Consider the following 16,300-nt stretch of genomic DNA (forward strand, 5'->3'; position numbering starts at 1 on the left):
TGCAAGAACTGAAGTATCACCCTGCCTGCCTGGTGGCTCTCGTTTCATTGTACAGAGCCACCGAGCAGGCAGGGCGACTGCTTTACTTCTTGTTCTGACATCTTCGCCTCTCACTTTACAAGGTTTCCATCATAATGTTCTTGCACTTTCATTTATTCACTTATCTACTTTAATTGGCTTCTCTTTGCTCGCCTCCTTTAGTCTCACATAGAACTCACAACAGTCCTTTTGTCTCTTGGAACTTTTCCTGGGATCCTCCTTCTACCATCCTTGGCGGAGTATGTAGAAGCAGCAGCCAGTAGCTTCTAGAACTTTTGCTACATTTATGACAGAAATACACTCCTCAACTTCAGAAAAGGAAGCAAAAAGATTGGATTAGGTGCAGCAGATCTTGAGACAATCACCACCCACAAAATCTTTCCACAAACCATGCCGGACAAGACGCCACTGAAAGCAGTGTGACCGCCCCAGGAAGAGAGAGGAGAGCCAGGATAAGAGTGACCAACCCAGCTTTGTCCCAATGCTGTTTCCCAACAGCCTGCTCCTGGCTAATGTCCGGTCGCTGGAGAATGACATGGATGGAATAAGCCTCAAGCTAACCAATAATGGGAGATCAGAGACTGTTGCATATTTAATATTAAGATGCCGGCCATATTGTCTGCCCAGAGAGTGCTTTGAGAAACTGCTTCTCCAGCAAATACTCAGCCCTCACACGTCTGGAAAATAACCTACATCAGAATGCTGTTTGTTGATTTCAGCTCAGCATTCAACACAATCTCCCCATGAAACTGATTCGCAAATTTAGCACGCTTGCACTTAAGTACCACACTCTGCAACTGGCTATTGGACTTCCTCACACACATACCTCAGGCAGTTCAGATAAGTGGTCACACTTCTACTCCACACTTCCTCCACTCTACTACTAACCACCAGAGCCTACCAGGGCTGTGTGTTCAGCCCCCTCCTACACCCATGACTGCAGCCCTCAACATCGAGAGAACTCTGCTGTGAAGTTTTTGGATGACACTACCATCATTTGCCCCAATTCAAACAACGATGAGACTTCATATAGAGGTACCTGCGAAGTGCCCAAAGGATATTTAAGAACAATAACCACCGGAGCCACAGCCGGTTCACCTTGCTGGCAAGCGACACAGAAGTATCTGCTGTCGTACCCTCAGACTACAGAGCAGCTTATTTTCTTCAGGCTGTGAGACTCAACTCTTATATCTTATATCTTTAATTATTATTATTATTATTATTATCTTTAATTGCATTTTTTTGCACAACCTTGTGTTGTAACAATGACAATAAAGTATCCTTGTATCGCTGTCTGAGCTACACACGTGCACTGCATACTTTCCAGTACGCAGTTACCAGTATCCGCCAAGAAAGAAAAGAAACGACTGAAATCCATTTGGAATTTTTTATCTTTTTCTTTTTTTTGTGGACATTAGAAGCATCTAAGCTCTTGTACGCCTTCATTTGTGCGTTGGTTGCCCACGACGTTTGTAGCACAAGGTAGTTCACAATATCCGGATATTCAATCGGCGGTAATGAATCTAAATCCTCAATATAATCCGACGGCTTTAGCGTGTACGGGTCACGGCCGCACATTTGGACGTTTCCCTCTGAATCTTGCCTTTGCAGAGGATCCAGAGAGTCACAATACTTTGAAGAAGTCGGAGTTGTATTGCTGTTGTTGTTCGCTTTAGACGCCATTGTTGATTTGTATATCATCCAACATGGCGTCGCACGCATACGTCACACAGTTTTGTCACGTGTTTGCACACTACCTATAAAAGGATTTCTGATTCAGAACGCCATTATCCCCATTACAGGTCACAAGTAACAAAACAAATGAGGTCTGTATGAGAACAAAATAGAATAATAGGCCAAATGTAAATCAAATAAATACAATAGAATAAAATCATTTCTAAGAATAGAATAAAAGTAATAGTAACAACTCAACAAATATGTTATATATATATATATATATACACAGGAGGTTCTAATGAAATATTCTATTGAGATGCATTATGGGAAGTGTAGGATCCAGTGTTTTTGGCGCATACTGGGAATTAAAGTGAGGATATCTCGACCTCTGCTGCTTCAATTTTGACCATTCTTCTTTTTACAGAGACTGCAGATAAGGGAAATAAAAAATTAATGTATGGTTATTCTGTGGCAGACTTATGTTAGCAGGTTATAGATGGTAAAGTGAAATTATTCAGGAGTAGGACCTGGCTCGGGTCGGGTCAACTCGATCCTAAGATCCTAAACGAGTCAATAATCCGGAAGTGGAGTTTAGTGTAGTCAAATGAAAAATGCCGTCATCATACATTAGGAGAGGCAGCCTGTGGTAAAGCCAGCTGGAGTATGAGGAACTGAACCAGGGCAGAGGAAATGACTTCTCGCTGCAATATGTCACTGTGGACACAGTGACTAACATTAGCAGCTGTTGTGGATAACAGAACAGTGCCGGGGGGGGGTAATGGGATCCAGAGGTGGAGGTGCTGGGTAGCAAACACAGATGTGCTGTGAATGTGACACCGAAGGAAATACAGGGGTGGCTCGACTAGCAAATGTTAGCTAGCTAGCCAGCTAGCCGGTCAGTGTTGCAGCTTGATGTGAGCTTCATTTCCTTTAACGGCGCGAGCCGTACCAACTCGTTCAGAACGGCGCGAGGTGAGTGACTGGCTTCAGCTGCTACGTCCATGGCTTCACGGTCACAACGGCTCATGAATGGAAAACCTTCACTGCTGCTGCTTACATGCCGTTAGCCAGCTAGCTAGCTAACAGCATAACGGGTAAGCTTGCTATCAAGACACTATTCATCAGCTCAGAAACCACTGTGAAGACGACAAACACCGGCTACCCCCCGTGCTGTATTTAACACCCATTGTGCTCTGTGTATTAACTTAGCTTAGCCGACGTTTGTCGACTAGCTTCATAGCTTCAGAGAATAATGTGACACAGCTGCTCCTCTCGTGACCTGCTGTTTGCAATGTGGACACTTGCATCAGTTTAAAGTTAATAGTATCTAGAATTAGCCATCGCAGAGGCCTCGCCTGCCAGTCCTCCTGTGCACAGTGTAGTCATGTGAACCGTTAGCCGGATGGCACACTGTCTGGTGCCTCCGTGTGATCCTACCAGTCAGTTCCACGTTGTCTGACGGGAGGAGGAGGAGGAGGAGGAGGAGGAGGAGGAGGGTACTAAAGAATAGAGTTTCAGCTGGCACAGTTTGTGAGAAGAGCAACAGTTCCCTCCCTCTTCCCATCCTCCTTCCCTGGTCTGCAAAGCTTAATACAGTTGAAAGGGAGGCATGACAGATCTGTAGGCTGCTCCGAGTTCAGGTACGGTTAGTTTTACACTTTATATTCTTAACTCTGGAGTTCACTTCATGTTCGGCGCATAATCTCTGACGTCTGGTTTTCTTACTGACACTTCTCTGCTCACTTCGAGGACTTTGTCTGACTCTTTTCCTTTTTCTCATCTCATTACTTTTCTACTTTGTTGTGTTTTTTTTAGTAAAACAAAACAAAGGTAAACACGTTATCTTAGATTGCCAGTCTGCTTCAAAAATGTTCATGTTGCTATTTAGATGATCAATTGACTATTTCAAAACACAATAGTAAAGGGTACACCAAGCTAAAACTAGGTCTAATAAAATAGTCCTGCAATAAACTTTACCTTCATAAATGTTGAAACTAGTTACAGAGGTGTTGATTCAACTTTATGGTCATTTGATTGTGTTGCTAGTGAACTGCATCACACAGAAAGGTGTGTATTTAGCTCACTGATATCACACAATCTCAACATTACAATCATGAAGGTTACATTTTAATTTATTTTTGAACTGTCACATAAGCAGTTACATCACCTGACACAAGTGTGACATTACTGCTGAGAACATTGTACATGTGTTTAAGACCAGTTTCTTATTCATCTTGAAATCATTATTTGTCGCTGATAACTGCTGAGTGTGTCAGATTTGGATCTGCCCACAACTTGCACAAACCCCGACCCTAACCACAACCATTTATCACCGAGCTTTTCTCAATCATTTTATGTGTGTCAGTAGGTGGAACCAATGTGGAATATGGGTGGGAGGGTTCTTTGTAAGGTGATGTTATTATGGAGATAAACAGGTCTGCCATGTAAATAGCTTGCAGAGCAGTGAAGCACAGCCAAGATCCATTACTAATCAGAGCGCTTGTTCCTTGTACTCAAACATCCATCCTTACAAGATTATTGCAGGCCTATATTTATCAGCAGTAATTGGTTTAGGCTTTTGTAATGCTAAGGAGCTCCTGTGGAAGAGTCAGTGTGACCTTCTTCATCCTTCACTCACTCACTCCTTTCGTCCCTTCCATCAGTTTACAACAACAAAGAACACTATTTACTGTCACATACACACTGTTGACATTTTTGCAGTACATTTCTTTGACTGTAAGCATTTTAACATTTGTACTGGAGCCTGTTTTTTCATGGAAAGTTGGACTTTAAATAGCAAAATCTCAGGTATAGTCAGACACTAAATAAAAGCTACTTTAAAGAAGTAGTCGGCAGATATGAGGTTTTCAATGGCTGATGCAGATATTTAGTGATTTGTGTTGTTTACAATGTAGAATTATCAGGGAACGCTTTGATAGTGAGTTTACTGCGATCTTTTGGAATTTAGATAGATAGGTAGGTAGGTAGATACTTTATTGATCCCAAGGGAAATTTAACCAGCTGGAGTCAAATCATCACCGTTCATCCCATGATACCGCTGCGAGCGATAGCAAGTGTGAGGCCAGTCAGTCAGAGGGAGATGAGTGTGAGCGACTGTGTGTGTGTGTGTGTGTGTGTGTGTGTGTGTGTGTGTGTGTGTGTGTGTGTGTGTGTGTGTGTGTGTGTGTGTGTGGAGTAGGGCTGCACAATTATTGGAATTTTAATCGCGCTCATGATTTTGGTTTTCCATAATCAAATGAACATGCTTGCGATATTGACGTTTTAAAATGAGAAAACGCCGCGGCATATCAAATCAAGCGCTTTCTAAACTAACAGCCAGACACCAGCCAGTGATTGAGATTTTTTGGCATCACTTTTGTTGAGCAGTCATGCCGCTACTACTGCACCTAACTACAGCAGTAGCCAGTGAATAACTTTCCTGAATGTTGCTAATGCAGTCCAGTGTAGAAGAGTAATATACTGTATATAACTTGTTCGCCTTTCTGTTGTATTATAGCCTACAACAGTCTAGTTCTGAAGTGGAATGAACACTGCTGGCTGTCTGTCTGTCTGTCTGATAAAGTAATGGGTTTGTGGATCAGCAATGGAAAAAATCTATGTTGATTCTTCTCAAACCTGACAGTACCATTAACAGAAATGGCTGCAATGCCCGTTTGATCTCTTCACAATGTGGGGTTTTGTTAATGTATGAGATATATAACCCAACATGGTATTACACTTAAGTCTTATGTAGGGCTGGGTATTGGTTGAAATGTACTGATACTACTACATATATGATACCTAGGTTTTGATACCATACCAAAAGGTACTTTTGTTTTCTATACCTTACTTTAAAAGTGCGATGTGTAGTTCCAAACCACCTGCTCCACTTGCTTGGGGAGCGCTGGATTTATTATTGACAAGCGGTTGGAGCAGCTGTACTTGTTCTGGACCGGGGTCAGACTGGCACTACAGTGACTCACTATCATCTCTAGAGGAACAAGCGGCAATACAAGACAGGATCGGGGCTAGCTGTTAGCATGCTAACTTCAGTAGATATCTCTGCGACAGAACACAGTCTTTGTTACAGTCAACACTGTTGAAACACAAGCAGGAGGAGTTTGCCTGAATAATACAGTTGAAAATTAGAAAACTTTTGATTTTAAATCGGAAACTATCTGATCAAAGAATAAGTAACAACATCATGCAATGCCAGCTTTTAATAACGGACAGTTTGGATAATTGGTGCTACGACGGACAGCAGGAAACCTTCTGGTTGTTACATGGAAGGTCCTGCGGGATGATGCCTCAGATGCCAAGATAGTAACATACATATGTGGGACATGAACAGATAGAGAGGACATGAGTGCAGCGCGAGAGAGGGAGAGGAGGAGAGAGCTTGGTGTAAGTCACCCGGCAGTGTAAGCAGCTGTATCAAAGAGGAAAGTCTTTAGCCTGCTCTTAAATGTGGAGAGGGTGTCTGCCTCCCGAACACTAACTGGGAGCTGGTTCCACAGGAGAGGAGCTTGATAGCTGAAGGCTCTGGCTCCCATTTTACTTTTAGAAACTCTAGAAACCACAAGTGATATGGAGCTAATCTGCATCAAACTGCATGCTTGCACTCAGATATATTGTTGCTTGCACGTATTTCTGTGCTCCACCATCAGACTTTCTCTTCACACTCAGGCTGCTTCCGTGCACGTGTCGAACGCTTGTAATTTTGACAGGGTTATTGCACAAAAGATCCAAGAGCAAAGTGCAATATCACAATACATTTGTGATCATGTTTAGAACAAATGTACGTTTTTCATTTAATCATTTGCTAAATACAGATCTGTTGTTTTAATTTATAAAAAATAATTGCATTTTAAAATTATTGATCAAAAAATATAATAACCTAGCCCTAATTCCTAGTGTCTTTTGATGAGTTTAGAACATGATATTCCTGTGGGTGCTTTTGCTGACAGTGTGACTGCTTTTATCCACACATATACAGAAGTTAACAAAAATGTACAGTCCATATATGAAAGGGGCTTTTGTTTCTGCTTCATTATTTAAAGTTCAAATGAGCTGCATTCATTCTGCTGATCATTTGTTCTGCTGCTCTGTTTTCAGGATGATTGCTGAAGGGTAATATCCAAGGAGTCACATTCCCTCAACCCAAAAGGACCCCACTTCCCCCTTTTTTTGCTTTCATCTGCAGTTTTTCAACTTCCCCTTGGTTGACTTTGCGTGTCCTATCTCGGCTAGTTTCCCTGTCTGTAAGGGATTTCATGGAATGCATGCATTCCACAGTAGGATCACGTGAATTCATTTAAATTGGACAATTCTCCTGACACCCTTCTGGCCAAAAGACAGGATAACTTTAAAATGTGAAAAGAATTACAATGTGATCTGATATCAACTTCCTGCCCATCTGAGATTGCTATCTCAGTCTGTAGGATTCTCCCTTTGGTTCCGTCACTGGTTCCCTACCTGCAGCCTTTTCCACACCCCCATCCCTTTCCTAGTGTCATTGGGCCATGGTTCGCAAGAAAGGTTCTCTTATACTATGCGGTGCTTTCCTGTTTGTCGCCTGGAATGCTTTGCTTCTACTTTATCTTTGGGGTCGTCCTCCCATCGGCCGCCTAGGAGAAGGTGGTGGAGCCGAACCAGGAGGAAAGGAGGAGTGGGGCGTGGGCATTGGGAAAGGAGGCCTGGCCGAAGAGGTGATCCGGCTGGCAGAGGAGGTTGAAATTCAGCTCGAGACCCAGAAAAGGCTACTGAAGCAGATTGAAAGTAACAGGGCAGTGTGGGCTCAGCAGAAAGATGTTGGGAAAAGAGAAACGGAGGATACAAAAGAAGTCAAACAAGAGGTTGTCCATCAGCCACAGAAACTTTCACTTCCTCTAAAAGACATAGTGGATGATAGTGACCAAACTCGAGTAAAACCTACACAGAAGCCTGTTCATACAGAAGCTTCAGACTCTAAGTTAGAACAGCACCAGGCCATTGAAATAAAGGAAAATATTGGTGAGAACAACAAATTGGCGACTTCCATTAGCACCCCAGAAGTCGTCATTCCCATTCTAGTTATTGCTTGTGACAGAGTGACGGTAAAACGGAGCCTGGACAGACTGATACAGTACCGCCCTTCTCCACAACTTCATCCAATAATTGTCAGCCAGGACTGCGGCCACGCAGAGACAGCTCGCGTGATTGGCTCATATGGAGATCAAGTGACGCACATAACCCAACCAGACTTGTCGGACATCAGAGTGCGGCCAGAGCACAGGAAGTTCCAGGGCTACTACAAAATTTCCCGACATTACCACTGGGCTCTCGACCAAGTGTTCAACACGTTTTCTACTGTGGTCATAGTGGAGGATGACCTGGAGGTGAGTGTTCTCAGACTTCTGCCTCATTCTCATAACATTACACTCTGCATTGTCCTTGATAGTTCGCTTTTCTTGGGGCATTTTGCTTTTTTTTGGATAGATTTTTCCTTTCTTAACTTTCACAATAAAAGTCTGACATACGCTCGGAGCATTTCGCTCACCTGTTATAAGCAGCAGTGTGACGTGAAGGTGGAGAGATGTGAGCAAAGCGCTGATCTTAATTAAGAGTTTCTCCAGTCCTGGTTGGATATCAAAATGTATGTTACACTAATTCACCCCTGTTTTTTTATGGCTTCTTTTTACATCTGTGGTATTGTTTCAGTATTGTTATCAAGATATTTTAGGCAGATATCGTATTGAAGTCATAACTTTGGTATCGTGACAACACTAATCACACTTAGACTCGATTTGCATTTTGTGTATATATTTCTGCAGCTGGCACAGGAGCTTTTAAGCACTTCCTTCCTAGGCCAAGTGCACCTCGTTGAGAAATGCAGCACACCTGGGCAGAGCTACTGGAGAGGGAGAGGGGACAACCTTATAGGGAACACTGTGTGTTAAGTCAGAGCGTCCAGCACTACACTCAAGACGCCTCATTAAGCCTCAAGGCCCTGTCACACATATCCGTATGTCAGAAACATATGCTGGCGTATATGAAAATTAGTCAGTCCAAATACGTCCAACATTTCATCGGATCGGAAAAGTGAACGTATACAGATACGTATGTCTAACCTATTGATAGCGTATCACTTACTTATACAAAATGTATCAGACGAATACCCAACGAATGCATAACGTATACAAAAATATGGCGTATACAAAATATCGTCAACACGCTGGTGTACGTTGATATAAGGTAAGGTATAAGTAGTGTTCGTTAAGAGCAGGCGGTGTTACGCTGGGGTGCTTGAGCATGTTCAAAATTACCGGACGTACCCGACGTGTGTCTTCAAGTTATGCAGACGTTACGTTACGTTAGACATACGTGAATACGGAATACGTACGTAAATACTTATCTACGTAAATATAGTGACGTAAATACCTACGTGAATACGTTAGAGGTACGTTAGATATAGGCTACGTCGGCTGACGGTGAACCCTACAGCCTACTTATTGATAACGAGTGGACAACCTATTCCTACCCTATGTTAAACTTATGCCTGACGACGGAGTAACTTATTAAACGTATTAAACAATGATCCGTGGTAACCCAAAAAGGTAATGCAACTCATTTGCTCCAGTTAAATACACGACAGCAGTAACACACAAATGACCACCAAAAAGTGGACTGCAACAAAACACAAATGGTCACACTGTAGTAAACTACTACACACGAATGTTGCCAGCTTGCACCTTAGCAGCAACACACAAGTGACTGAACACATGTGGAGTGCAGCCACCACAACCCAAAGGTCACTCACAACAAGTCACTGCACACAGGTAATTATCAGAGGTACACAAAATAAAATGACCAAACAAGCTGTAGAGAGGCACCCAACTCTGACTTGCCTACTAAGATTGCTAACAAACATAGCTAGTCTTCAGAGGCTTGCTGAGCTCGAAGCACTTTAAATGCTGAACTCAGTGCATCACCAAAGACAAGACAAGATGTAGCCAACTGCAATACACTGAAGCGTACCTCCACTAATAAGAAAGGAAAAACAATAAAGTGGCAAGCTCTTCAAACCTGCCTGGTGAAGCAGTTACCCTGTCAAAAGTACAACTAAACGAGCAACAACACCCGCAAATGATCTAACAAAAAACAAGCTCGACAATCAAACCTGGCTGAGCCCCCATTTGTTATGCCCTACCCTTAGACACAACCAAAGATTTGCCCAGAAGACACCTTGTTTAAACAATCAACTATTTAAATATTATATTATTAATAATGCTGTGAAAACAACTATTGATTCAAGTTTCTCGCCAAACACGTGACGATAATGTTATAAATGACCTTTCCATGTTGATTAGTGAGCATTATAGGTGTTGGTATGTTATGTTTGTACTTTTCACAGAGCCATTCGAGCTGTTCTCCCCTGCTTCCAGTCTTTTTGCTATGCTAAGCTAGGCTAACCTCGTCTTGAGTCCAGCTCTCTACTTAACACACATCATATCCATTTTGTCATCCAACAATTTAAAATGTTGTAAATTAATTTTAGTAAGAGAATAACTCACTTTGACTGATGTAACAGCAGAATCTTGGAGCCTAATGCTACAGAGCAGTTCAACAGATCTCTATGAAACCAGTACTTGACTTCAAACCTTTGTATCCACATACTGACAGTATAGTATGTGTTCATTCCATTGTTCACTGCCGCTGCATCATGTTTTACATTGAGTGAAAGATTCATACAAAAGAGCTCTTGCTTTTATGGCTGTACCATTCCATCAAATGGAAATATTGCATTCTACATGGACTCATTTGTGCACATAATGTCCACAGAATCCATGCATATTTTGTAAGTTTGGGATCTCCAGCAGAATGAAACAATAAAAGTAAAAAACTGAGTGTTTTTAAACGGTGCCTGTAGACACAGCATGAGTTTGTAATTATGTTCCCACTGGTAGGTCTGGCAGTTTTGAAGAGTTCAGATAGCCTTTCCATGGTGAAAGTGTAATTACATGTGGTTTCCATTCAAATGTGGGTTAATGATGAGTGGAGCAGCTCCCACTGGTTCCACATTTGTTTCAAGTATTCATCACTGAAGATTGTCTCCTCAAAATGTTCCGCAGCAGCTTTTAAGACTTTGTGATAACTTTGCACTCTAACCAGTGCCTATATCGTGTGTTGTCAGAGGCATATACATTATATAATATTCACGCATGCAGAGCTGTGTGTGTTTATGGAATAAATTATCAATAATTCTGAATGAGATTAGCACATTTAACTGAGGATTGGATTATATAGTCTGGCAACAGAGTAGTTGTTAATGAATTGTTAAAACTCTTCCTTCCAGCTGCTGGAAGTGGATAAAAAACATTTGCCTAATAAAAAGTGCCTCGGCAGCAGGAAAGAAGTTACAGGAAATTCAACTTTGTCTTCAACCAGCAGTTCCAGATAGAAACTGCCTGTAAATCAGCAATAAACAGGGAAAATCTGGGTTCAGTTATATGACTGTTCTCCACTGGCTTCCTGACAATTCAGGCACTGACTCCCTGTTTGTTTTGGCCAATCTCTCTTTAAGTTGACAGAGTTAAAGTTCCTTTTACCTCTTCAACCCTGCTGGGCCCACAAATGGGACCCATCATACAGACTTATTATGTGCAGCCAACGATTGTTCAAATACACATTGTATTTTGTATGTTTTTCCTGCACGTTTGCCTTTTTCATAGCTGGCAGTAGAGAGGACAGGAAATGTGCGCAGAGAGAGAGAGATGGGGGAGAAATGCAACAAAGTTTCCTGGCTGGGTTTGAACCAGGGATTTTGCAATGACCAGCAATGTTTTTCCTTCCCTGAGTGGAGGGTTTGAAGATAGACAGTGTTTATATTTATATATTATAGTGTTTTATGTTGCACAGGCTGGATGGAAAGTAACAAAGGACATTTGCCCAAGTGCTGTACAATGTTGAGGTACTTGTACTTTAGTCAAATATTTCCTTTCTAAGCTGTCTTTATAAATGTACTCCACTACATTTCAGAGGGAAATATTCAACACCAGCCTTTTCAGAATAAGCTTGTACATTAGTAAAATAAGCTTTTTAAAATATATTGCATTGATAAAGATTATAGCAGCAGTGTGACTCTTCACAAGTCTAGTTGGGCCCTTTGTCACATCTCAGATGTCTATGAATTGTTAGCAGCTCCACTAAAGAGGCCTTTCTCACGTACTTTCTTTTCAACAAGCCCAAAGTGCTAAAATGATCAAATATGTCAAAAAGAATGGTGCAAAACATCCTTTAAATGGAATCTCTCCCCTCAGGGTTATCTTTGGACATTTTGAAGGGCCCTGACCCGTAGGTTGGGAACCAGTGAACTAAACTAAAGTTGCTCCACCTTCAGCAGCAAACAGTAAAATGTGGCTTACACAAATGCACATTGGTACATCAGTGTTACAAATCTAATAATATTATATATAATAAGATATTACTTTTCTGCCGAGTGAATCATTTTATATTTGATACTTTTAATGTATTTAGCTGATTATTCTGCAGGACTTTTACTTGTGTTTTTAATTATTGTATTAACACTTGTACTTAAGTAAAGGATCTGAGTTTCACTGCACTGTGACTTTAGGCTATATAAAGAAAATTGACTAGACTTCTATTGTAATCAAGATTAGAACCATAAATAAACCGGAGTGCTCGTAGACGGTCGAGATTCATGTGAACATCTGTTGAGACAGGAACCACAGCCAAGTTGTTTTTCACTTTGCAACAGCATGTGTCCTAAGTCCTATTAAAAACTGAGCAAGGAACTATTAACGTGGGTGAGTACAATATAATTATTAGAAATGATGGCCAAAACTATGAAAATAAAAGCCAATTATTTATTTAAAGGCCTATAGGTTGTCTGGTAAGTGGAGACAAATGAATTAAAGGTTTTAAAATGCTTTTGGTGTTGAATTGACTTCTGTGAATTCACCTTTCAATGATTCTTCTGATCTGTTTAGACTTTATCTCCCTAATGTGCATCTCTCCTCTCATTTAAGGTGGCCCCGGACTTCTTTGAGTATTTTCGAGCGCTGTACCCGATCTTGCACGCTGACCCCACCCTGTGGTGTGTTTCTGCATGGAACGATAACGGCAGAGACGCTTTGGTGGATCCATCCAAAGCCGAGCTCCTCTACAGAACAGACTTCTTCCCCGGTCTGGGCTGGATGATGCTGAAGGAGATGTGGGATGAACTGGAACCCAAATGGCCCTCGGCCTTCTGGGACGACTGGATGCGTCAACCCGATCAGCGTAAAGAGCGATCCTGCATCCGGCCCGAAGTCTCCCGGACTATCACTTTTGGCCGTAAAGGCGTCAGTTTAGGTCAATTCTTTGACCAGTACCTTCGCTATATTAAGCTAAACACTGAATTTGTGCCTTTTACCAAACAGGATTTGTCTTATTTGCTAAAAGAGAATTATGATGAAAAGCTTTTAAAAGAGGTTTACAGCGCCCAACTGGTGAAGATTGAGGAACTGCAACAAGGGGGTAGCTTAAGAGGCCCTGGACCGTTCAGGGTGCAGTACTCAAGCCGGGACACTTTTAAAGTCTTTGCTCGAAATCTGGGGGTGATGGACGACTTGAAATCTGGAGTTCCTCGTACAGGTTACAGGGGTGTAGTCAATTTCCTGTACCGGGGTCGAAGGGTGTTCTTGGCTCCACCAGAGGGCTGGACGCAGTATGACGTCAGCTGGAGCTGAGACACTGATCCAGACTGGACAATGTGAATGGTGTTGAAGAGGGGAGACAGCCTTACTCAGAGGAACACCCTCTCAGACCAAAGAATATCAGCAGACGCAGTGGTTCATGAAGGAATTAGAGTGGAGATGGGACAGCAAGTGTTGACCCAGGCCTGTTAGGGAAGCTTCTTACATAGGATCAGCAAGTTCAACGGCCACACAGACTTCACAGAGAGTTAAACGTTTCCATCCTTAAACACTGTTTCTAAACAGCTATTGGCAACGTGCCTTGCTTTCTGGGCCCATTTTAGTTTGGTTTATTTTGTATTCCTGTGAAGAACGGGCCAAATGTAGACTTAACATCACATTCAGGTGCGTGCAGCAGCTGTAAATGGAGTTTGGTAGCAGGAAGGGCATGTTTCAGTGATGATACACTGGAGGCCAAAAACAAGCTGAATGATCATCTCTAGAACTTTGGAGGAAAAGCAGTGTTATGTTTAAAATCTTGGGTCATCTTTTAACATTTTGCAATGTTTTTGAAAGAAGCTGTTGAAATTGATCCAAGTCTTCAGATCATGTTACTGTTGAACTAATCTGAAGCATGGCTTTGTGCTGAGGAAAATGAAAACAATTGTAAACAAAGCAGAAGTCATTATATGAAGCCATAGCCCTGATGGTTAACATTAACGATGAAAGGCTTCTTCAGCAATTATACAGAGAGAAGGAAATGCAGAAGAAGCAGAAACATCAACTTCCTAAATGACCATAGGCCTGATCCAGGACCAACAAACTCCTATGACTGTCCTGGAACTGTGAGCATCGTAAGACGCCTATAAGGTGGCTGCTAAATAACCAGAAACATGATTTAATCAGGCCGAGCATGGAGTCATCTGTTGACGTCAGTACAAACCATGTAGGATTTCCTTTCCCCTCTTCAGGAGCGAGCTGTTTGATTTCGGGTTATTGCTGTAATATAGCTTGCATCTACCAGTGGCAGCAGTGCACTCCAGTCAATGAGCAAGGATGACAGCATTTATGACTTTACATGGTTTGTATTGATTGTAATGGAAGGGAGCTTTGTTGGTCGAAGTAAATAATGTTTTTGTAACTTTACACCCCTGTAGCTTATAGATCGCTTAGAAGATCTACCATCGAGTTTGTATTACGTTGTTTGTAACACATTTCATGAGCTGCTCATCAGAATCGGCTTTATCGGCCCAGTACAGTTTGGGTACACGCATAAGGACATTAGTCTCCGGGTTTAAGTTGCTCTCCATGTACTTACACACAGTTCCAAGAACAATTTACAGGAAGTTAGAATTAGACGTGCAGCTGAACAAAGATAGATTAAACACTTCTTGTTAAGACCTCTGTATGCTTCAAATGAAGTAGATGAGACCACGTTTACAGGCACAAGTGTTAAAAGTTATTCCAACGGCCACAGACACCTTTAGACGACCGGACTGCACTTTGTTAGAAGCATACCGAGGCCTTTATGGTTGAGCTCCCGCTCAAGCTGGTCTATGAAGTCCGATTATTGTTTTTATCTTTTGGTAATGTAATGTATTTAATGTTTCTAAATAGCCAAGTTTAAACTCCAGTCAATGTGATGGTTGAAGAGAATTCCCTTTTACTTTTAGAGGGTTAGAGAATCTGCATTTCACTTTCTTCTGGTGAGAGAACGTGGCGTCTAAATCTGTAGAAGGAAATCGTTCATATGAAGGGTGAAATTATAATGGTAAGGCTGTTTTGAAAATATTTAACGTTCTTTGAACTTGAAGTTCTAACAAGTTTGCAATGCTGCAAATGAGATGTAAACTGATTCTACTGATTTTACTGATGATCACTCTGAAGCCCGATGCAGGGCGAGTTGTAATCACATGACATCCAAACCATGGTTTGGTCCTCTTAGGTTTGTTAAAAAACCACTGATTGTTTGACAGTTTCTATTTGTTTGTGCAACAGGAAGGCTGTGGAGTGGCTGGAGAAATGATTATCACTGTACTGTAATTAGCGTTGGGAGAATATCCACAAGATTGATTGATTCCCATGTCTGTATGGTGATGTGTAAAAGCCACTGCCTGATGTGTTTATAACTTTAATACAGTATAAATAAAATCAACTATTTTGATATTTGCTCACATGCTGAAGGAGGTACTCTTTCATTGACAGCAGTCATGCAGCTGTGTGATCTGCAGTACTGAACAGTGGCTCCTGCCATGTTCATGTGTGTCCATTTGGAACAATAGTATTAATAATAAGAATATTTATAATAGCTTGCATATTTAATGTGCCTTTCAAGGTTCCCACGACGCTTTACACATTTGGATGCAGACAAAAATAAAAAACCCAAGAACAGAAAATAATAGCAATGTTTCGCAGCGGATCATCGTGCGTCTGGGTTAGTGTTGAGTTTGTACGAGACTAATGAGGCTTACTTTAGCACTAAAACCTCTCATGCAATGTTGACATCCTGGAGATGTGACCTGTTTGAGAAAGCCTTGATCACAGTGAAGAAGAACTGCACTCACCAGTGGCAGGACAAAGTACTTTGAGCTAACCATAATGCACTGGTGCGTACTGAGCCAGAGCTGGGAATTTGGGCCACCATTGTGGGCTGTAAAGTAAATGTCACATGACTAAGGGACAAACCACGCACATTATCCTTTAGTTAACTTAGTTCAGGAGTAGGCTTCACACTATGTTGTAGAATTGACATTTCAATGTATTTATGGTGACGAGCTAACACGTTCTCAATCACAATGCAAATGTGAAATTAACCAAAAAGCTATTTAGTGAACATCAGGCTCAGGTGACTCCATATTTGTTTTTATGGTAATATTAATGCGAGGAAATTGCAAGTGAAACACTTGAGC

The 16,300-nt window shown here is 41.7% G+C and overlaps 1 protein-coding gene across 4 annotated transcripts; it reads left to right on the plus strand.

Annotated features, from left to right (window-relative positions):
* The first annotated feature begins 897 nt into the window (after positions 1 to 897).
* On the plus strand, positions 898 to 15,574 carry mgat1b (alpha-1,3-mannosyl-glycoprotein 2-beta-N-acetylglucosaminyltransferase b). Of its 4 annotated transcripts, none has more exons than XM_029443358.1 (3): positions 898 to 1,074; positions 6,832 to 8,093; positions 12,744 to 15,574. In XM_029443358.1, the coding sequence occupies exons 2-3, from the start codon at positions 7,239 to 7,241 to the stop codon at positions 13,443 to 13,445; spliced, it is 1,557 nt and encodes a 518-aa protein (XP_029299218.1). In that variant the 5' UTR covers positions 898 to 1,074; positions 6,832 to 7,238; the 3' UTR covers positions 13,446 to 15,574. The 4 variants fall into 4 exon arrangements, with proteins under 4 accessions (XP_029299218.1, XP_029299215.1, XP_029299217.1 ...); XM_029443355.1 differs by lacking the exon at positions 898 to 1,074 and adding an exon at positions 2,245 to 2,810; XM_029443357.1 differs by lacking the exon at positions 898 to 1,074 and adding an exon at positions 2,245 to 2,688.
* The last annotated feature ends 726 nt before the right edge of the window (positions 15,575 to 16,300 follow it).

The sequence above is a fragment of the Cottoperca gobio genome, chromosome 11, assembly GCF_900634415.1.
Source record: "Cottoperca gobio chromosome 11, fCotGob3.1, whole genome shotgun sequence".
Classification (NCBI taxonomy): Eukaryota; Metazoa; Chordata; class Actinopteri; order Perciformes; family Bovichtidae; genus Cottoperca; species Cottoperca gobio.